This window comes from Desmodus rotundus, chromosome 9, assembly GCF_022682495.2.
Source record: "Desmodus rotundus isolate HL8 chromosome 9, HLdesRot8A.1, whole genome shotgun sequence".
NCBI lineage: Eukaryota > Metazoa > Chordata > Mammalia > Chiroptera > Phyllostomidae > Desmodus > Desmodus rotundus.
Window position 1 is genome coordinate 104,370,262 of NC_071395.1, and position 22,653 is coordinate 104,392,914.

General features: G+C 51.8%; 1 protein-coding gene and 1 long non-coding RNA gene across 6 annotated transcripts; both read left to right on the forward strand.

Moving 5' to 3' along the window:
• The first annotated feature begins 4,865 nt into the window (after positions 1-4,865).
• Positions 4,866-6,603, forward strand: LOC123477968 (uncharacterized). The gene is made up of 3 exons (XR_006653049.2): positions 4,866-4,955; positions 5,326-5,410; positions 5,781-6,603. It is a non-coding gene; the product is annotated as an uncharacterized lncRNA (long non-coding RNA).
• A 2,666-nt stretch (positions 6,604-9,269) lies between these two features.
• GSDMA (gasdermin A) lies at positions 9,270-20,795 on the forward strand. 5 transcript variants are annotated; one of them, XM_045182390.2, is made up of 12 exons: positions 9,270-9,398; positions 10,573-10,791; positions 10,976-11,156; positions 14,097-14,262; positions 15,107-15,203; positions 15,732-15,779; positions 16,192-16,218; positions 16,718-16,750; positions 17,427-17,581; positions 18,075-18,189; positions 19,004-19,077; positions 19,595-20,795. In XM_045182390.2, the coding sequence occupies exons 2-12, from the start codon at positions 10,578-10,580 to the stop codon at positions 19,835-19,837; spliced, it is 1,353 nt and encodes a 450-aa protein (XP_045038325.1). In that variant the 5' UTR covers positions 9,270-9,398; positions 10,573-10,577; the 3' UTR covers positions 19,838-20,795. The 5 variants fall into 5 exon arrangements, with proteins under 5 accessions (XP_045038325.1, XP_024429158.1, XP_045038326.1 ...); XM_024573390.3 differs by having other exon boundaries at positions 16,718-16,738; XM_045182391.2 differs by lacking the exon at positions 16,192-16,218.
• The last annotated feature ends 1,858 nt before the right edge of the window (positions 20,796-22,653 follow it).

Here is a 22,653-nt window from a genome sequence, read left to right on the forward strand (position 1 = left end):
GAGCCTCTGCCATTGGTGCCCATTCCTGGAGTCTGATCTGACTCCCAGTCATTCTGAGCAGCAGAGACCTGAGCCTTTAAGGTCTGCAGAGCGGTCGTTCCCCTACCCTGACAATTATCCCCAAATCTCAAGGCTGAGCTCAGCGTGGGGCAGGATCCAGGGAGGGAAGCTCTGCCTGGAGCCCTGATCAGGAGGGGTCCTGGGGCACTGGATAATAAACATTCCACCACTTACCCCCCTCTGGCTCAAGTTCCTTTCCCTCTCTGGAACTAAGGCAGGAGGAGAGGAAGAGGGAGAACAAGTAGCAGGGGAGATGCTTCATTGGCTCCCATCTCCAAGGAGAGATCCCTTTACCCCAGCCGGTTGGGGTCCCTGAGTCAGAACTTGGTGGGAGGGGGGCTTCAGAAGCTGTAGCTCCAATGCAGCCCAGCACAGAAGACCAGACAGAGCAGGGCCTCCACGGACTCAGAGACACTCCTGTCTGGAACAAGTCACAGAGCCCCTGAGCCCTTCCTTCAGTGCCCTGGCCTGTGCGTTGTACTTGTCCACTGGGCAGGCAGGAAGGGGCGCATAACTGGTTTCATCCCCACCCTTACTTCTGCCAGGGGCCAGGGACCGTAGGACCCATGTTCCGAGATGCCTCGCGGGCCCTGTCGAGGCAGCTGGACGGCCTCATTTTTGCTGCCTGCTTATGGCCCATCTGTGTGGTATATACAGGACAGTGAGCTGCACGCTTCAAGATCAGCCTCTCCCACCAGATGCACTGGAGCCAGGAACAAAGGTGCCAAGAGAGCCCAGCCGCACACTTGGTCCAGCTCTGAGGCGAGAGCCCAGGAGGCTTGAGGCAGGCCCCGCTTGTCCTTCCCAAGCAGCATCCTGGAGCCGGCAGTCTGTATGCAAAGGTGGGAAAAAAGAAGCCCCCTACTCAGCCCTTTCACCACCAGTTTCCTCCTGCCCTATGAAAGACTGGAAGGCGGACACTGCCCTCAGGGAGCCCCCAAGTCAAAGGGGGAGCAACATGAACCTGACTCTCAGGGAACTCCCAAAGTAATGAAGAAACAGGTTTTCTTTCTCTTCGAGGAGCTCTGAACCTAGTGAGACCGAGACCCACCCCCCACACAGAAACTACAAAGCACCTACACAGCCTCATTCTCTACAAAAGGAAGTGAATAGAGAGTAAACCGATTACTCGGGAACCGAGGGAGGCAGCTAAGGAGCAACAGGTGGGGCACAGCCCCTCCCTTCCTGTCTTGGGTTCACGGGCAGACGTTTCAGGCGCAAGGCTGAGCTCTGCTGCGGAGTGAGGGATGTCAGCTTCAAAACCAGAAGCAACCCAGGCAGCTTATCCCAAGGAGAGGGACCGTGCCTTCCCATGAGACGAAGGGGAGTTCCAACTAGAAACGGCTTCACGGGTCACATCATCTGTCTGGGGCTCTATTCCCAGCAGCCCCGCCTGCCTAGGGGGAGTGTTGCCCCAAACCAGGAATGAAGCAAACAAAGCAGAACAAGGCGTCCCAGCTGCCAAAACAAACGCCACCACAAGTCCACTTGTTCTTTCAACAAACATTGGTTGCGTCACTACTCCACGGCAGGCACGGCAGGCACAAAGGTGAGGCAGCCGTGGTGCCCATCCATGGGGACCTGACAGGGACGTGTACCAGTGACGACAGCCAGGGTGACGCAGGCTGCACAGGGGCCATGTGAGCCCAGAAGGGTCATGGGAGGCAAACCCCAGCTGGGGTTCACGTACTTTGTTCACAGGAGCACTCTCTCAGCACCCATTCATTTCATTTAGTTTTCAAATCTAACTTTACATAGAGTTCTAATAGTTTCGTAACTATGGTTTCCTGCAGACCACACGTTAGAAGCAGTGTATCTGAAGTAGCAAAAAACACATCGCAGACAGTCAGAATACCAGCAGTGGGAGATGACAACCAAGGGACATTGTAAAAGTGTTTACGAGAACTCAAAAAGCATTGCAGTGGGGCCTTGGTGTCTTCTAAATGGCCCTGTGTGGACAGACGATGCTCCCTACCCTAAAAGGGCCTTTGGGCACTGGCAAAATGCATAATGTTAATCACGCTGACTTGGAGTTACCTCCAAAAAGGTTCAATCTCAGAGTAGCCACTCTCAGGGACAGAGAGCAAGTGACGTACTTGAGAAAGTTTCCCTTCTATCAGGACAGAAGCAAATACAGTGGAACAACTGTTGGAAAATGCTCATTCTACCTGGCCTTCCTCCTTGTTCCTTCCTCCCTTGAGTCCCAGATCTGGCCCTGGGGCCATGCCGAGTAAGCCCAGTCTGTCTTGGGCAGGACAGCTCTTTGGTTAGGTGAAGATGGCTCTGGAGTTTCCGAACTTGGAATCAGCACATCACGGTTCTCCATTCTTGTCTCTCGGTCCCTGTGTATTGTTCTACCGTCACCACCAACCTGCGCACCTGCTCAGGTCCCTGGAATCCAGTTTACCTTCTCTAAGTCACAATACTCACTTCTGCACTTTGCACAATTACCATTGCCTTTAGAACTCTAAAAGAAACCCAAACCTCAAGTGTCCGTCCCCACACACATACACACACCACTCACACTAGTGTCTGAAGCCTGCCCTCAGTTCTCGCTCACTTTTTGGGTCAGGGCAAGTTATCATGCAGTCAGTCCGGGAAGGTGTCCTGTGACAGGTGTGTGGGAACAAGCAGGGGATGTATCTGTCCCACAGATCCAGCCAAAGACTCCAAGGTCACCAAGACCGCACTCACAAGGCTCCCGCTGCATAACCCCATCAGGGTCAGTGGCAAGTGTCAGAACTCCCCGAACATCCAAAACCTCAGCACTGCTCCCTGCCCAAGGTGAGGGAAGCTGGAGGACTCTTCTCCTTTTCCTCACCAGGTAATGTGATGGAGGCTGAGAAAGGATGGCAAAGTCTTAGAAGGCAAGAGGGACACAAAGACCCGCTTCCCCGGCAAAGGAAAGAAATGGGTAAAGTGAGGAACTCAAGTCCAGAGCCCCTTCTCCCAAATTAGGGGACGTGGTGGGTGGGATACAGAGGGATCCCTTGGACTTGGGCAGGACATGATAATGACTGGGGTCCCAGCCACGGGTTCCTTGGGCCCTTTAAGTGGGTCCTCCCCCCACCGTTACCCCCAGCCTCCACCACGCTATTGTAGGCAGGTCGGGGCTAAACCCACGCAGAGCTGAACTGCGGTGCAGGAGGATGTCTCTGCCCTTGGAGCTCTCAGTCCTCACGCTCTGTCTCTCCATCTGTCTGTCCCAGGAGTGTGTCCCCTCTGCAGGATCTTCGATGCCTGTCTGAAAATTCTGTAAGGAGTAGAGCTCCATGGGCACCCCGTGCCAGACCCTGCCCTGGCCATCTTTCCCTGTGCCTGGTAAAAAATGCAAGAGGGGCTCACTGGCTGAAGTCCTGTCGAGGCAGGGGGAGCGGGGAGGGTCCTGGTCACCACTGTCCTGTACTCAAAGCTCAGCCCAGGCCTGAGCCAGCTCCCCGAGAGAACACGAGGTTTCTAGCGCTTAGGTGGAGGGGCTGCTGACACTCAAGGGTCTGACCCTAAGGCAGCGGACCTCCGGGCTAGGGGGCTGGGGGGGCGGGCGCTGCGCATAGCCTGGGAGCGGGGCTGGAAGGTAAGGAACAGACTGTGAGCGCCGGAGGCGGGGCCCAGGTGGTGAGGGCAGGACTTAGGAAGCGAGAGGCGGGGCTTAAGACAGTTGGGGGCGGGGCTGTGTAGACCTGGGGCCGGGTGTGGCTGGTGGGGTGTGACAGACTTTCTAGTCGTGTAAGATCTCAGCCCGCAAGTCCTCTGGAGGGAGTCCTCTTCAGGCTAAGGAAGAGACTGGACCCCTTCCTGAGGGGGAGTCCCCACTTTGAACAGGGAGACCTGCTCCCCCCCACCTCAGGGAGCTCCTTTTCTCTCCAACTGCTGGAGTAGCTAGCTGATCACTCCCCAACTCTCTGCCAAGTCGACTAGGCCCTAGATCTTAAAGAGCCAGTGGTTCAGAGTCCGAGGGGTGGGGCCAGGGACCAAGTCTTCCAATGACTGCGGGAGACTTCTAGCAAACTCAACCCCATACTGGCCACCTGCTGGCGGCTCTCCGTGGCGGAGGGTCGGGAATGGGGATGGCATTCCTGACCTGCTGTGACTGACAAGCCTACTGGGTTAAGCCCGATGGTATCAAGCAGGGCCTGAAACATATCCTACGGGCTCCTGTGCAAGATGTAAATGCAGGGCTTGTTCAAAAAAATATTAGGAATTATTCACGAAGCCCTGGCTGGTGTGGCTCAGTGGATTGAATGCTGGCCTGTGAACAGAAAAGTTGCCAGTTCAATTCCCAGTCAGGACACATGCCTGGGTTGTGGGCCAGGTCCCCAGTTGGAGGTGTGCGAGAGGCAGCTGATCAATGTATCTCTTGCACACTGATGTTTTTCTCCCTCCCTTCCTCTCTCTAAAAATAAATAAATAAAATATTTTTTAAAAAAGAATTATTCACAATGGCGACACCCTAGCACCAAACTGCACAAGAGGCCCTGTGCAGCCTGACAGTTGCATGCTTGTGAAGCTGGCGCTGGTACCAAGCTACAGGCAGAGTGAATCAGAGTCCAAACCCTGTTGTCCTATCCTCCCAGGAAAAGGAAAGAGGGGTGGGCGCACCTACTCCCCACCTAATTTTCCTAAAAGAAAGGGGAAGGTAACTTTCCAGGAATCTTATCTCATCCTCTCCTGGAGTGAAAAGAATGAATCTGTTGTCCGGCTGCCTGCAATACACATGTGCACACACACGCCTTTGCTCCAGCTCCCAGAGCTGCATTACAGTCCCCTGCCCACCAGAGGGAGGTGTGCCCGTGTCCCTCCCATCATCTTTACCCACGGCAGAGCTGAACCAGGAGCACAGCAGTTGCTTGCCGTGTCTATGAAGAAAGGGTTCCTTGACCAAACAGACAGAGCTGGTGAGGCATCTGAGAGTCACAGGATGGGTGTGAGAGGAAGGATAACTGGAGTAAAATTTAGTTTGACCACTCGAGGGGATACAGGAGCTCACCTAGCTCCACTTCCTCACTCCCAGATGAGTACTCTGGCCCAGAGAGCAGGAGGCACTTCTCCAGGGCCACACTGCAAGCTTCCAGCAGAGCCCTCTACAGAATTCAGGTCTTCAGATTCTTGATCCATGCCCATTTCTTCTCGACTCTAGAACTAATGGGAAGAGAGGTCAAGGATCGGGGCTGGGGCTGAAATTTACATTTTTACTGCAGAGCACCTCTGAAGCTGGTGGCTCCACAAAGTCAAAGCATCCTGTGATGTTTGTTCTCTACTGTGCAGATGGAGACCGCCCTGGACCAAAATTTCTTCCAGAGGGAGGGAGTGCTCTTCTGTCTTCACTTCAAGCTGGTCAGAGGTTTCTGGGGTGAGAAGCTGAAGGGGATCCAAGAGGCCCTGGTGGGACCCGACAGCCTTGACATATAAAGGGATGGACCCCTCTATGCGTGGGTGCCCAATGCTTTGTGATCGTTCTGTGCCCTCTATGCCACCCTCTGTTTCCTTCAGGAGCTAAGCAACAACATCTGGCTCTCCCCAGCCAGGGCAAGGGAAAGCAGAGGGGGCTGGGTGTGGGCCTGGGGGGATGGTGGAATGGAGAGGCACTTCAGCTCCAAGTGCTATTGGAGGCAGAGTTTCAAAGGCTCCATCTGGGATCCTGCCTCTTTAACAAGGATCTGGGGTTTTGGTTTTGTTTTGTTTTTGTTGTTTTGCTTTTTTTTTTTTTTTTGTCCTTTCAGAGGGCCTAGCAATTACAGCTGAGGAGCAAAACCATGAAGTGGATAGGAGCTCCAGCACCTACTCCTGCTGCATCCAGGGATTGTCAGTGGGGGCTGGGGGCTGACATCTTGAACTTGGACACTGAGTTTGACATGCTGCGAGCTGCACAAGTATGTTCCATTCTTGAGTTCTTCGGCACAACCTCGAGTTGAATAACTGTCACAAGACACTGGACACTGTCTGCTCAGCAAGGAGTCTGGAGATGTTGTGGGCTCCAAAGCTAATTTGGGAATTTAGGGAGAACTCTCATTTTTTTTTAAGGAATAAGGAAGGAGTTTGGGGGGTTTACTCTGTTCAGAAAAGAAGTATAGTTCATTGATGGAAGTAGAGCTCACCGTATGCAGTCTGCACCCCAAAACTTCCAACCTCCCATGGGAGATACAAAACTCAAGGACTTTGGAGAGTGTTCTTCCTGCCCCTCCACCAGACGGTCACGCCTCCACTCAACCTGTCTTCCTCCCTCGCTATTCCACCTCCTTTTACTCGGAGAAGACCTAGATGTCTGTGCAAGGGGCAACTTTCCCCAAGGGTTCCAGCCATGCCGCATCCTACCAGTGGGCTCCTTACCCTACAGGCACAGTCCTGAATCTCCTCCCTCATAACTGCCAGCTTCTTCCTGCTCTTGCCGGGATTGGTGCCTTCCACCCTTCTGAACTCCAGTAGATTACCTCTCTCTCTCTCCTTGTAGGCCCCTTGTTGAGGAGAAAATCAACAACAATAAAAAGGAAAATGAGTAAGAAAATAATGTCCTGTCCCGATATATCTGTGTCTGTCTGCGGTATCTGCAAACTACTCTGAAGGTCTGACGTTCCGATTCCCAGAGAGCAAGTGGCTGGGCTTCCTCCGCTGAGTCAGTTCCTTTCCTGGATCCCCATCTCCTAGCAACCACACACATATCATAAGCTTGAAGCTCACCTCTGGGCTGATTATCGCCCATTACCTCCCTTGCTTGACCAGCAGAGGGAAATAGAGAGCAAAGCTTGCCACCTGCATCAGTACGGTGCACCAGCTCTCAGCCTCCTGTTCCAGTAGGTCACTTTTAATGGACCGAAAGGATTCTCACATATTAATCAAACTTAAATCTCTTCCAGCGCAATTTATAATACGTCCCAGATTCTCTAGAACATAAACCAGGACTCTAAGGAAAAGGGGCCTCTGGACCCTGAAGGGATGCTGCGGACTTTCCCTGAGACTGCGAGTGGGGAGGGTGTTACAAAAAGACAGTGTAACCTGGCTGGGCGGGAGACGCAGCACGGGGACAAGCCTGACATGGATACTTCTATTGTAAAAGCACAAGCCCTTCAACCTGGCTTACCCCACAAGCCTGTGTTGCTTCTCTCTGTTTTGAACCTTCAAAGCCTCCCGCTTGGAACACCATCGGCGATTCGAGGGATGGTTCGGTGTTGCAGAGGGGGGTGGGGACGGGGCAAGGAGAATAAGGGCAGAGCTGGTGGAGTTCGCAGTGAAGGAGGGCAAGAGAAATAAAAGGAGCAAGACTTCTGGGTCAAAGGAGAGAAAGCTGGCTCGATGGACTGCAGGGTCCATCTGCGAGGGAGCAGATATAGGTGTGGCTTCTTCAAACCGCTGTCTCTGGATCTGTGGAAGACGAGCTGGACTGGAAGTATTGGCCTGCAGCCAGAGGGAGGAGAATGAACACCAGGTAAAAAAACTCCCAAGTTCTGACTGAGGCTATGGTGGGCTGGTGAAAGGGTTGGGAGTGGGGCCGCTTACTCCGGAGCTGACTAAGGGAAGGGAGACTGCGCAGCCCAGACTGTATACTGGATGGCACTGGCGCCACATCAACGTGCTGATTAAGAGAGACAGAGGGGAAGAGGCGGGAATCCAGGAAAGCATAGAGGTGGAAAGGATAGTACACATGCAACGCATTTCTGCAGACATGTGCAGGTGTGAAAGGGACCAGATGATGGATGGCAGCCTTCCCACGTGCCCAGACTTCCGGCCCTGCCTTATCCAAAGAGGAGGGGTGTTTGGTTAAGGTAATGGTTGGGGTTAGGGAAGGAGAAATTGGTAGAGAGCTGCACGACAAGGGCCTGGGGTGGATGGGAAGCAAAAAGGCAGGGGGCGGGGACCAGAGACCCAGCAGCGGCAAGGGTATACCTGTTCTGTTTTAAGATATAGAGAAAAGAGATTCAGAAGGAGCTGTCGTATTGAATGAGGCTTTAGGACGGAGGTGGAATAATGAAGTTTTTAGGGAGTTTTATTGAGTGTTGTGTGGTCTAATCTCCCCATTTACCACCAGCCCCTCAAGGAAACCTAACTTACTCTTCATGGCTTTCAAGGCTGCATTTCATTGTTTTTTTTAAGATTTTGTTTATTTATGTTTATAGAGAGGAAGAGAAGGAGGAAGAGAGGGAAAGAAACATGATGTCCAAGAGAAACATCAATCAGTTGCCTCTCACATGCCCCCAACCAGGGACCTGGGTCGCAACCCAGGCATGTGCCCAGACCAGGAATTGAACCAGCGACCTTTCCATTCGCAGGCCGACACTCAGTCCACTGAGCCACACCAGCCAGGGCTCAAGGCTGCATTTCTTTTTTGATGAGTGGTACTGAGGAAAGCCCCAGCTGACAGCACGCATGCTCAGCTGCATTCAGGTCAAACACGCCACATACATGGATGCCTAGCCCAACACTATAGGAGCCTGGCTTGTAAATGTCTTGAATTGTCATCTAGAGACCTCACCATGTGCACACAGTTCCCTTTAAAATTCCCTCCAGGCAGGGCCTTAAAGTCGGAGCAGGACCTGAGTGACCTATGCTGTGATGTCTAAGTCCCCACAGCAGATGTGCACTCGGGGTTTTGCACTAACTCCATGTGCCCTGCCTCTGTGTGTGTGTGTGTGTACAGTGCCCCGTGAGGGGCACAGATGCCAAACACAAAACAACAGCAAAGCACCTCTGCCCACGCAGACGTGCACTTCCAGCAGTGCCCTGGGTGAGTGTGTGGAGCTAACACAGACGGAATCGGGCGGTAACATCCAGGCTGACCAGCAGAAAGGTGGAGGGCGGCCTTTCGGCTGCTTTGCTTTATGCTGAAATCTGCAAACACAGGATTTCTTATCCCCTTAGCCCACCCCCAAGGCCTCATCATGAATTCTAGGTGCTTCCTAATGACCATGATGAAAACAGAACAGGGACGCTGTCCCTTGTCCCACACACGCACAGCTTCTACTGCCTGTCTCCCCAAGGCACCTTCCTTCCTCTCCTCTCAGCCCATCGAGCCAACCTTCAGTTGCCACCTCTCTCTGGACCTTGGCTCCCCCAACCCACGCAGGCTCCTGCCCGGAAGCTCCCCACCCCCTCAGAAGGCCAGGGCCTGGGGCCTGGGGCAGGGCACACGTGGAACAGGTTGATGCTGTTCTCCCAGAAGTGGAACGGGAGAGGGGTGGGGTCACTGGGGCAGGCGGGGTCCCTGGAAGCCTACCTACATCCTTGCCTCCACAGAGGCATAAAACAGCAGCCTGTCCTGTTGAGGGACAGTCACTCTCTCAACCTCCAGGCCAAGTGAGCCCTTACTCCAGACCCAGCTGTGCGACAGGACCCAGCACCACTCCCTGGTAAGAGCTTGATGACGGTGGAGGAGGCAGGGGGTTTTCTAGGGATTAACAAGAACATGGCACCTGTGCATGTGCCTCCTGCTTCCTTGATTCTCTGAGGTACCTATAGGGAGGGTGAGGCAGTTCCAGGCCGGCTGGCGTGTCCTCTTCCACCCATGGGGATAATCTGGCTCTGCCAGCTGGCCACCCAGCCAGAGCACCTGGACTTGAACCTCAAAGATGGAGACCCGAGAGCGTGAATCTCAGGCTCTTGCAGGCCCCACATTCTCCAGAGCCCTCTGACCTCAGCCTATGTCCCCCAGGGCCACATTTGTCCCTTGGTTCATTCATTCTTTCTGCACACATTTGCCAAGCTCCAGGTCTGCGCCAGGCACTGTGCCTGGTGCCCATGCTGTGGAGATGCCTAAGAGACATTTCCTTCCCTCCGGGAGGTCACAGTGGAGCAGATGAGGGAGTCAAATGAGCCGATCATAACAACATGAGGTTGCAGGGGGTTCAAAAGGACACTTGTTTTAGGGACCCACCGTCTGAAAAGGTGAGGGAAGAGATCACAGAGGAGGTGAACCAAACTGAGTCTTAAAGGATGAACAGGGGTTCTTTAGATTGGAAGGGAGGTTTTGTAAGCAGAGGGGAGCACAGGCAAAGAGCAGTGAAGAGCCTGGGCAGGAGCTGGAGGGCAGTGGGTACACCCACACCCAGGGCCCTGGAGGAGGGCACAAGGGAAGTAAGGGTACAGGGAACTGACCCTAACTCAAAAAAACAGGGCATGGCTCCCCAGGCCCTCGGCACCAGGGGTGACTGCCTCCCTCCCCTGGCCTCCCTGGGCCCTGGCTGTCACGGTTCTCGGGAAGATGAGGAAGGCATGGCTGTGTGAGAGGGGCCTCACTCCCATCACTAATGAAATGCTCCAGCCGGGCTCCTGGTCCACGAAGAAAATGCTTGTGGACTGGGAAAAGAGCCCTTGACCGAGAAAGGGCAGGGCTGGCTTCTCTAGCCAGCCTTGTGGTTTGGGACAAGTTGTCTCAGTTTCCTCATCATAAAATGAAGAATCCTTTGGTTCTTTCAACTCAGACATTCCGAGAATCCAGGCATCCTAAGGGTATCTCCTCTGGGCAGGGGCCTTCCCATGTCCCAGCCTCCCAACTTGTCACTCTCCTGTCCCCCCGACTCACAGAGACAATGACCATGTTCGAAAATGTCACCCGGGCCCTGACCAGACAGCTAAACCCTCGAGGGGACCTGACACCCCTTGACAGCCTCATAGACTTCAAGCGCTTCCACCCCTTCTGCCTGGTGCTAAGGAAGAGGAAGAGCACGCTCTTCTGGGGCGCCCGGTATGTGCACACTGACTACACCCTCCTGGATGTGCTTGAACCTGGCAGCTCACCTTCAGGTCAGCCTCGGGCAGGGGGATGGGTGTTGAGGGATGGGGCTCAGGCACCGGCCTACCAGGAGGACCCCAAGCTCCTTCTGCACAGATGTGATTAGGTGTCATCTAGCCCCAAGTTCTCACAATGGTGGGGGAGGATAGATGGATGCCTCTCAGCCCGATCCCTTTTGTCTTCTCCCTCCTGCAGATCCAACAGACTCTGGGAACTTTGCCTTTAAGAATATGCTGGATGCCCGAGTGGAGGGACAGGTGGATGTGCCAAGGACGGTCAAGGTGACAGGGACTGCAGGGCTGTCTCGGAGCAGCACTCTGGAGGTCCAGACACTCAGCGTGGCTCCCAAGGCCCTGGAGACTTTGCACCAGGAGAGGTGAGAGTTGGCAGGGCACGGGGGCTACCGGGCTGTGGTAGGGTGGTTCATAGAAAGGGTGCCTGGGGCCCAGAGTTAACGGTCACCACAGGGGAGCTCTTGAAGATGATGCTTCTGGCCTGTAGGTCCCTCCAGGCCATCTCCTAACCACCCCCCCTGTCCTTCCACTACCTCTGGTACAACCTCCCACCCATCTCATGCACATGAGCATGAGTGTGTTCACATGAACTTGATGTGTGAGCTTGGAAAAGTCACTTCTCCTCTCGGGACCTTGGTTTTGTTTCCTGAGAAATGATGGGGTGGGATGAAAACCTCAAGACCTTCCTACCCTAAGACTCTAAGAAATACACCACAGAGGAAAAGGGTCTTAACTGCTCCCCACAGCAGTTCGAGCACAGCGTCCTGCTGCCATAAATGGAGCCTCAAGCCTGGCCCCGAACACATACCAGACGGCCCTGGGGACACTCCCCCAGCAACACAGGGGTGTGGCAGATGCCATGCCGATACTGGACACCTCAGCTGTTTGGTTTGACTGGGGAACTGACATTTAAGCAGTTAAATAGTGGTTGAAAGAAGCAGGTGAGGACTGGGGAGGCAGGAAAGAAGGACTGGGGTGCTTGGGAAGTCATCCAGTAAAATTTATAGAGCTTCACTGGGTGCAAAGCACCCTGCTGGGTGCTGGGGTACACTGGGACATCTTGATCCAGGAACCTTGAGATTTAGGAGTGTGAGAAAAAATGACCAAGAGTAACTAGAAGCCAAGGCCATAGGAGGGGTTTGTCTGAGTTTTGTGGCAAGTCAGGGGACTGACTCCTGGCTGGGAAAATGAGGACAGACTTCACAGAGGACACAGCCCATGATCTAGGCCTTGAAAGATGAGTAGAAATTAGGCATCCGGAGCCGGGAGAAAGGCATTACTAGGGCACACGAGTGAGAAATCTCAAAACCTGTAGGGACCATGAAGAGCCAGTTCGGCAGGAGCGGAAGAGGTCTGAGTGGAGGAGTGGGAGATGTAGGGTGGGCCCAGATCATGGGGGACCCAGATGCTCGGTCAAGGTGAGGAAACTCTTCTGTAGGAACCAGAGGGACCATGACGATGCTCTGAGGTATGCCACGATCAATCTGGCCAGATGAAGGAAGAGTGTCAGTTAGAGGACAAGGGACATGAGTGTGAAGCAGGCAGACCAGGCAAGACCCTGTCCCTCTGTCCATCAGAGATGCCAAATGAGGGCCTGAGCCGGGAAGAGCAGTCGGAACAGGGAGGGAGGAACGGAGGCAAGGTCTCTGGGGCAGCAGGGCGGACTGGACTTGGCAGCTGACTGCAGGGTAAGGGAGTGGCCGTGCCAAAGATCTAAGGCACAGTGTGGGGACTGTGGCTAATAATTCTACACTGTAGGCTGGAAATTTGCTGAGAGGAGATTGCAGTCGCTCTCACCACGCACACAAAGTGGGAACTGTGAGCTGGATATGTTAGTTAGCTTGACCGGAGTGATCATTTCTCTATGTATCTCTCACCAAAACACGTGCACCTTAAATGTATATAACTGTTATTAAAATACATGAATTACATATATAAGGAGAAAAGAAACCAAGATGACTTTGATATTTGACCCAAGTGATGGCATTCATAAAAACAGGGAGACTGAGTTTACAAGCATAGTTGGAGAGAAAGACTGTGAGTTCCCTTTGGACGGTTTGAGTTGGGCCCCCACCGAGACAGTGGGTGAGAGTGTTCTCTGGGGACCAGGAGCGATTGGAGTCAACCACGCTGTACTCTGTGTGTGAAAGCTTCTAAGAGAGGAGATCATAAAAGTTCTCGTCACAAGAGAAAAAATATTTGTAACTATGGGTGGTGATGGATGTCAACTAAACTCATTGTGGTGATCACTTCTCCATATACACATATATCAAATCGTTACATTGTACACCTCAGATGAGTGCATTGGTGTATGTCAGCAAGATCTCAATTTTTAAAAACTTTGAAGATATTTGGAAATGAGAGTCTGGAGTTCAGGAGAGAAGTCAAGGGACAGGTACCAATGTGGTGGTCACCAACATAAAAATTAGACCTCTAGGAATGGGGGGAAAATGTTGGGGGGAGTTCAGATGGCAGAGAACTGAGAACAGAATCTTAGAGAACATAAAATTTCAGGGAACCAAAGAAACTAGAAAATGAGATGCAGACAGAATGGATAGGATTTAGAAGCCAGAGAGATGGGAGCAAGACCAGGGGGTCACAGAGTGGTCAGAAGCCAGAAGACAGCTTCTTACGCAGGGTTTGGATGGCAGGGTCCACTGTTACGCAGAGTTAGGAAAGGTCTTTGAGTTTGGTGAGTGGAAGGTCGTTATGATTTCAGTGGAGGAGTGGAAATAGAAGCCACATTATAAAATATTTCAGAGGGTGCAGTGAGAAAGGAAAGACAGTGGGTATAGGCATATTTTTGAGATATTTGCCAATAAAGTGAAGGAAAGAAACAGAATGGTAATTTGAGGGAGTAGCAGGTAGAGAGGGAAACTGGTACTAATCACAAGAGAGAGGATAAAAGATGGAGACAAAGGACCCCAGAAGAGATGAACAGACTTGAGAACAAGGAGGAAAGGGAAGGGAATCCACCCCAGGGCTGAAGGGGAAACAAGAAAGAAGTGACCACGAGGCCCTGCTCTGGGCCAGGTGCTGTGCCAGACGGCCACCCAGTCTCTCTCCCCACCCTGGAGGTAGGTATCATTATCCTCATTTTACACATGAGGCAGCTGAGACTCAGAGGGGCAGCCCTGCTAGCAAGCGGAGGTCTGGGTTTCAACCTCTCCCCTTCCCTGGAGTCCTCACTCTCTCCCTGACACCCCTGGCTCCAGCTCCTGGGAATGACAGAAGAAAAGGGAAGGCCAGGGCCCCAGAGGGGAGAAGCCCTGGACGATCCCCTCATGTTGCTCCTGCCACAGGAAGCTGGCAGCAGAGCACCCGTTCCTGAAGGAGATGCGAGCTCGCGGGGAGAACCTGTACGTGGTGATGGAGGTGGTGGAGACCGTGAAGGAGGTCACTCTGGAGAGAGCCGGCAAGGCAGAGGGTGTCTTCTCCCTTCCGTTCTTCGCCCCCTTGGGGCTACAGGTTTGGCTCAAACACACACACACACACACACACACACAGATTCAGCCTTTCCTGAGGGGCTACATTAACTTTGTGTCATCAGTGCCCACCCAGGATACTATAAAGGACCCACCCCTTCTCCCCACTCTTCCAGATCCTGCGCCCCACTGACCAGACACAAATCTGTCTCTGGTCAGCGGCGCCCGGTGCAGCAGATCCCTGTGCCACCTGCCACAGAGAACCGTCAGAGGAGGGGAAACTCGTAGTCGTGGGTTTTCCCTCACGGTGCTCCCAATCTGCTGGAGAGACACCCTTGTTCTCGGAAAGTTCTTGGTCTCGTGGAAGAGACACATCAGTTAAAGCCCTGAGAACACAAGATCGGAAAATGCGATGTAAATGAGTAATGCTCCACACACCTCTGTCTATTTGGTATAAATAATCCAGGGATGAGTGGGAACTAGGAGCAGGGGTTAGTCCTGGAATTCTTCTCGAAGGAGATGGACATGGGACAGACGGCAAAGAGGACGAAGGAACTAGGGCCTGGATGGAAGATCTAAGGTGGGACAGGGATGCACAAGCAGGTGATGGAGCAGGTCTGCCCAGTTCCTTCATGTGTCCGAACCAGGAAGAGAGATGTAAATCATTAGAGGAATGATTGGTGGAAATGAGCAGAAGAGGCCTCAAGTTTACTCCACGGAGTCTGGACCAGGTGCAAAGGCAATGAGGACACCAGTGAAGGGTTCCCAACTTCTATCTCCTCAAAGGCTCTCAGGCCTGGCCCTTCACTTGCACCCGCACCCCTCACTTCCAATGTCTCACACTTAGGATCTCTGCAGAATCACAAACCCTCACTGTCTAATCCTAGGGATCCGTAAACCACAAGGAGGCTGTAACCATCCCCAAGGGCTGCATCCTGGCCTTTCGAGTGAGACAGCTGATGGTCAAGGGCGAAGATGAGTGGGGTGAGCAGACACCAGCATGTTCTCCCCTCCAGACAACAATTGCCCGCACCAGTACTAAGGCCCCCTGGCCCCCTTTGTGGCAATGTCAGGGAATTAGTGAAGGAGTGTGTTGTATTGTGGTCTGTTCCAGCTTCGGGGAACAGAACAGCCAGGGGAGGAGGGACTGCCCTGGAGAGAGAGTGAAGGGACCCCTGGTTCTGAGCACCTCCTGTGTGGTAGACCCTCTGTTAGCTGGGGGAAGGGACACAGAGAGCAATCACAGCCCCTGCCTCAAGAAGCCTGTGGCCAATGGTGGAAACAGACTCAGACACCAGTACTGCCAGGCAAGAGAGAAAATACTGTTATCACAGAAAAGGATTTACAGAGGAAAAAAGGATTACTTCCAGCAACAGAGGCGGAGCCAAAGATGCAGTGAGGCGTCTGAGGGCAGGGTCCTCGCCCTGAGCAGACCCATAGACTTGAGACTAGAGAAAGACAGGTGGGGCAGCTATTTAAGGGTCCTCCTCTCCCCTCTCTTGCTCCTTACAGAAATTCCACATATCTACAATGATAACATGCAAACCTTCCCCCCTGGAGGTAAGTGAGATTGCTTCCTACCTCCCCATATCTTTTGCCCTACCCCTGACGTCATCTGCTGAAGTCCTGTGCCCTCTAATAGCATATGCGAACCATAATTCTCCCCACGCACACACCAAAAGCCCCTAGTTTTGTTTTCCAAGTCCCCAAAATATCTATCCTCAACTTCAGGAAAGACAGGTAGAGGCATAAATACCACCCAGGAGAGACGGGGAGACAGAAAGACAGAGACTGAAAGGCACAAGTAGAAGCAGAAATGAGAAGTGGAGGCAGTGGGTGTTCCCAGATTGCCAGGGCAGACGAGCTCACGCAGTCTGCACGTGCTTCTGTGACGACAACACTGACAGAGAAGACAACCGCTCTCACACGATAGGAGTTACGCTAACATGTGTGCGTGTGGTTCTGTCTGCAGAACGGCCAGAAGAGGAGAAGTTCATCTGTAAGTGTTTCCTGTCATTTCACTGTAACTTTCTTGACTCAGAATTTCACAGTTCCAGCCTTTTTCTTCCCTCCTCCGTGGGACCAGCAGGAAACATGGCAGAGAGCAGCCAACCATTGCCCCTGAAATGTGTCAGAAATTCCAATAGCTTAGGGGAAAGCAGTGGAAAGGGAAAGTCTCAGGGCAAGAGGCCCAGGTGGTCTGATGCCTCAAGACCTCTCTCCTTGAGGACCTTAGAACCCCTAACCTGCAGCTCCACCACCCAGCACCTGGGGTGGGAGCCGCTGAGTCACTGTGGTGACAACTCAATCCAGGTGTCTCTTTTCCCATTGCATTAGCTTCTCTCCTGACCCATTCCTGCCTCCCACGAATGCGCAAGAGTATCCTTAAACTGGCTGGGTATCCTAACCCCCATTAATGTCTCATTAATGTCTCACACCTGGGTGTGGCAACTGTTTGGGAGGACTGCATACTTATCATTGTTTTCTTTTCCCCTCAGTCATCCAGGCAGCTGATGTTGGTAAGGAATTCTGTGAGTTTCTCCCAAGGCTTTAGCTGGAAGGCAGTGGGTGAAGCATTGGAGTGGAAGGAGGGGAAGATAAGTCCCCTGGTGCTGAGTCCCAGGTTCTGGGCTTGGCGTCACTGCCAGGAAGCCAATCTCTCCAACAGGCTGGACATATTCCTAGGATACCAGGCCCCTAGAGGGCCAGGCCAAGGTTCAAGCCATCTGGTCCACCCACACTCCTGGATATAGACCCACAGATCTCTGGAGTGGTCCCATCTGGCCTTCACTCAGTCACCAAAGTCACTCTTCTTTGTCAACTAACTCATGAGAAAGGGAAATAGATCTTCCTTCTCAACTTTTAGCCAAAGTCTTAGAAAAAGAGGAGTCAATTGTCTGCTGATCCATGACGGGGCCTGGAAGCTCAGGGAGAATGAATTGCTGGCTTAGATGATAATGTGGGTCCTGGCCCCCCTCCTTGCCCCTAACTCCACCCTGCCACACACCTCAAGTCAGGGATGATGGGTAACTTCATAACTGTACCCCTTGGTCAAGAAAAAAGAGAGGGCAGGCTCAAGCTGGGAGCAGAGTGCGGGGACCTGAGAAGGGCCACGTGAAGGAGCCTGCAGGGAGAATGCTGGCTGAATGGGGTGGGGAAAGTGTCAGGTGGGGGGCAGTTTGGTTGCCACGTTTACTGTCCCTACAGGGGAGGTGCACCAGGACTTCAGGATGCTAAAAGAAGAGATTCAACGAGAGACCCAAGAAGTGGAGAAGCTGAGCCGCATGGGACAAAGCTCCCTGCTCACCTCCCTCAGCAAGCTTCTAGGGAAGAAAAAGGAGCTACAAGACCTGGAGCTCACGGTGAGGTCCCAGTGGAAGGAGTAGGGGCAGGGGAGAGTCAGGGGGGAAGGAAGTTTTTTGGTTCAGGGATGTGTGGGCCTTGCAGCTGGAGGGGGATCTGACACTGGCAGAAGGTCAGTGGCCAGAGCACTTGAAAATGGATGCCTTCCCCAAGGCTGGCCCAGTGCCCCTCAGGCTGCCAGGTCACCCCACTCCCTTGTCCCTCTGGAGAAGGGTCAACAGTGCAGACTCCCCCAAGGCACATGTTCCTTCCTGATGGACAAAGGGAGGCAGCAGACCAACATGGCCCACTCTTGGAAGGGGGCTAGAATGTTCCTTTCCAGAGTGCAAGGCTCAGGAGCCAAGAAACCCAGGAGTCCAATGTTTTTAGGACTTAATACCTTGAAAAGGAGATAAGGAAATGGGAGGAAGTTAACACACACCAGGGGATTATGAGCCAGACACCATCCTGGGACCCTTACTCCTTGGTTTAGTCACCAACCTTTCCCCACAGCTTGAAGGGGCTCTAGACAAAGGACATGAAGTAGCGCTGGAGGCACTCCCAAAAGACGTCCTACTATCAAAGGAGGTGGTGGGTGCCATCCTCTATTTCCTTGGAGCCCTAACAGGTAAGTGAGGAGTAAGGTCTTTGTATATACCCCCTTGCTGTGATGGGAATGAATCATTGGATGAATTCCCAAGTGTTCAAATGAATGAATAAATAAATGAATGAATGCCAGGCAAATTATACCACAGATAAGTAGTCTGTATCTACAGTTTTAAAAAATTAGTTTCATTCCTAAGGATTCACTTGGTCACCTTGGATAGTTTCAGAAGATGGCCTAGTCTTGCCAACAGAGGTTGGGATAATCCTGGTTTTATTGGCCTTTTATTTAAAACTTCTACATATAGCTAAACTCATCACTTTTTTATCGATATTTCAGAGGGTAACATCCTCTGATCTTGCACCCAAATTCTCATCACTCTGCATGAAACATTCCCTCATTTAGAACTCTCTGGTCCTTCAGGAATAAGCTGAGATGTTTGTTCTCTTAAGAAGTCTGTCTTCATCCTGGCTGGTGTGGCTCAGTGGACTGAGTGCTGGCCTACAAACCAAAAGGTTGCAGGTTCAATTCCCAGTCAGGATACATACCTCCGGGGACAGGACAGGCCCCCAGCTGGTGGCATGCAAGAGGCAACCGCTGTGTATTGTGTTTGCCCTTGCCTTTGTTCTCTCCACCAGACTCCAAGTTCCTTGCATGAAGGAAGTTCATTTTTACCTAAGGTACCCACAAAATGCCTGGGCCCAGAGCAGGCATTCAGCCATAAAAAAAAAAAAAAAGTATGCATTAATGGACACTGAAAGTCTGGAAGTGTACCCCTTGGGAGTCTTAGTTCCCTTGGCCCCAACCACACGCATCTCTTTCTCTGCTTTTTCTTCAGAGTTAAGTGAAGCCCAACAGAAGCTGCTGGTGAAATCCATGGAGAAGAAGATCCTACCTGTGCAACTAAAGCTTGTGAGGAGAACAGCGGCAGATACCTGGGAGAGTTTGGGAGGGAGTCAGCTCGAACCGGTGGAAAGACACCAATGTGGTCTCATAACAGGACTGTCCCAGGGGGCCCCTGTGTTATCCCAGGAGCTCATGCACACTTTTTATTTCCGTCCATGTTTCTTCCTTTTTGCTGTTTCACAACTAGAGGTAGAAGGGTAAATTTCTGGGCAATTTTCTGGGTTTTTCAGCCTGATCTTGAGAGAAGAGACAGAGAAGTCTGGTTTTGCTTAGTCTGAGCCAACTGATGTGAGCAAATGTTTTAATGTCTCCGAGTCTCAAGTCACTCCTCTGTAACGGGGCTAAAAATAAACATGCTGCCCACTGGACAGGGTTATTAAAAGGCCCAGATGGAGCGGTGATATAATGTAATGAAAGGAGTTATAATAAGAGAAGGATCCTCATCTTTATGGGTTTTATGAGTTAGGAGAAAGGAAGAGAGGTTTCCAATTCTTTCTTTTCATGCTATTTTGCTTCCTTCCAGGTGGAGAGCATAATGGAACAGAATTTTCTACTGGATAAAGAGGGTGTTTTCCCCCTGCAACCTAACCTGCTCTCCTGCCTCGGGGAAGAGGAACTGACCTTCACAGAGGCCCTAGTGGGACTGAGCGGCCTGGAAGTGCAGAGATCAGGCCCGCAGTACATGTGGGACCCAGACACCCTCCCCGACCTCTGTGCCCTTTACGCCGGCCTCTCGTTCCTGCAGCTGCTGACCAAGGCCTCCTAACTTGCCTTTTCCATCTGCTTCCTGCTTCCCTAGTGCCTTTCCCTGCCTCACTGTACTGTGTCCTTCACATCCCAGGGCGTTTCAGAGCCACCAGGCGGAGGATGATGGAAACCCTAGCTGGCCCCCAAAGATAGCCAGTTTCCACCTGTCCATCTCTGTGCCTCCCCTGCCCCTGCAGCTCTGCAACCCACTAAGCCCATCTGCTGATGCTGAAACCCTCTGAAAGTAGAAACACTCAAATTTTTTAAATTATGAGCCATGTCAGCCAAACCAAAATTAATTCATTTCCTATCCCAAACCCTTCCTCTTGTGTTTCCGAAAAAATCAAGCCTTACTGGAATTAATGGAAAATATTTCACTTGGATGAAATGTCTTTTGGTGTTTTTCTTTAAAGAATTTATCATAAGGAAATTCCTAACTTGTGCCAGAAAAGGAAAGAGCCATTACCACACTACGTATAGATCATGTGTACATGAATACTGTTACACTGTCCTCGGGCCAGCTGGAAAACCCTCAGAGAAGACCGATGAGGACATAGAATGTGGCATCTGGATTCTAAAGTGAGAAAATCATCAAAGCAGCTTATCTTCAAAGAGGAGCCTTTGGCGTCCTCTGGACTTGGCCGAGGCACTGGGAAAGGCAAAGACCTAGCAATACATTGTGCAAGTCCCAAACAAGAGTAAGACAACGTTCAAGTTTACTGAATAAAAAAAATTCAGATGGGCCCTGGCCGGGTAGCTTCTTTGGTTAGAATGGCATCCTGGTGATATGGGTTCCATCCTCTGTCAGGGCACACACAAAAATCAACCAATGAATGCATAAATAAGTGGAACAACAAATCGTCGTTTCTCTCCCTCCCTCTCTCGCTCTAAAACAATCAATATTTTTTTTAAATTTTAATACAGATAGGCCTTAAAAAAAAAGATGACACAAGAATAAAAAGGACCTAAAACTTTTTTAAAAATTGAGCGATTATCTTCTGGTTTCACCGTTTCCTCTTCTGCTCTCACTTCAGGTTGATTGTGGAAGTGGTCTGGGTAGGCTGGGCATGTGGACCTGCTGAATGGGTGCTGCCATCTAAAACTGCTAGGTTTAGACCATCCTCCTCTGCCTAAAGCTGGGTTTTATCCTCTTTCACCAACCTCTTTTAAAATAGTTTTATAAGTGGAATAATTTCTCCAAGGTTTTTGGCCCCAGGAGTCAGACTCTTCCCCTTCTGAGCCACTCCTTGCCTCGGTTAGTTCCCTCAGTCACCAAGAATTCATGACCAACTGCCAAAGACTTTGTGTTAAGCCATCCTCCCCCATTCCGGGGCATCGTCTAAGGCCTCACTCTATTGCTCAAGGACATACTGAGTAGTTATCTGCTGACTTGATTGTTTTTCCCTTGTGATGTAAATGTAATAAAGAGGTGAGCTAACACCCCAACTATCCAGAAGGATAACTTCATAAAGAAAACAACAAAGCTCATCTGTTTTCTTCCTTTACAGTTCTCGCCCACCTTCAGTTACAGATACTGTGTTATGAAGAGGCTTTAATGAGTTTATTCCAGTGATGACTCAAAAATCTTGTTATCCACTCCCCAGCCCTAAGGGGGCGGGGGGTGGTTAGGGAGGAATTGGTCAAGGCATGCTCCCTCAAACTGGAGTACACATTTTTCCATTTAGCAAGTGGCTGTTTAGTGCAAGGAGCTATGTCGTGCAATAGTATGAAAAGAGCAAATTTCTCAAAGAGTTTTCTCTACATACATAAATATAAAGGAGAATATAGTCAAAACGTATTCTCTGTCCTCTAGGGCCTTACAACACAGCTGGATTGTCTTGTGGGGTCTGACCTGGTCTAAAACTCAGGACTTCATTTATGAAAGAGATAAAAATTCCCAGAAGGGAGGAAGTTTTTGTGTTGCCTTATGAAATTGGAACATGTCTCCTCCCCCTGCAGAATCGCTGGAGGACTGCTTCGTAAAATAAGTGGCCAGGATTTCGGGCTCAATGCCCTTCCCCTAGGGGATTCTCAGGCTCCCCGTAGGTACACTATTATTCCAGTCCGTTTCACCACGGTGTCTGTCTGGATGCATACAGGTGCCCCAACGGACTCCCTGAAGCCTCTGGCAATAGGTGCTTTCACCCTCTTTCCTCCAGCTTCACAGTACACGACAGCCCAGAGCACAGCTTCCAACAGGCTGCATTCTGCAGCTGCACTTGACCACGGCGCCCCCCAGTGCGCTGGCCCTGGGCCATACATAGAGTGGACCCCTAAATGTTATTAAACTGGAGTGATTGTACACAAATGCACTCGGCCCCATCCACACTCTCAGGCTGCAGAGATTTTTAGGTCTTATTTTTCTCTTTATTTTTCAGCACTAGCTAAAATCGGACAAGGAAAACTGAATCCCACAATTCGGTTTTATTTTAAGGCCAACAGCCGAGCTCCACATTCCTCTCTCGCAGCTTCTTTGCCAGCTGCTTTTCTTCCCTCGCGCGGAAGGCACTAGGCAGCCGTTGAAGGTGAGCCTCGCGGATCCCGAAGGCGACTCCGCCAGGGCAAACAGAGCGAGTTTGGGCGGAAACCCGCCGGGCGAGTCCTGACACCGCCACGCCCTGCGCTCCCGTAGGCCCTGCCCACCCCACGCTCGTTGGAGGCTCTTAGAGTCCCACGTAGCCCAGATTGGAGCCTGAGGGGACCTCTTGTGGACGAGCTCAGAAACGCACTCGGGAGGAAAACCTAAAAGAAAATCAACAAGCTTCAGCACTCCGTAGGAAGTGCCACAAACCCGTACAGGCTCCTCCCCGCTCCTTGCCCGAAGATCCTCCCCCA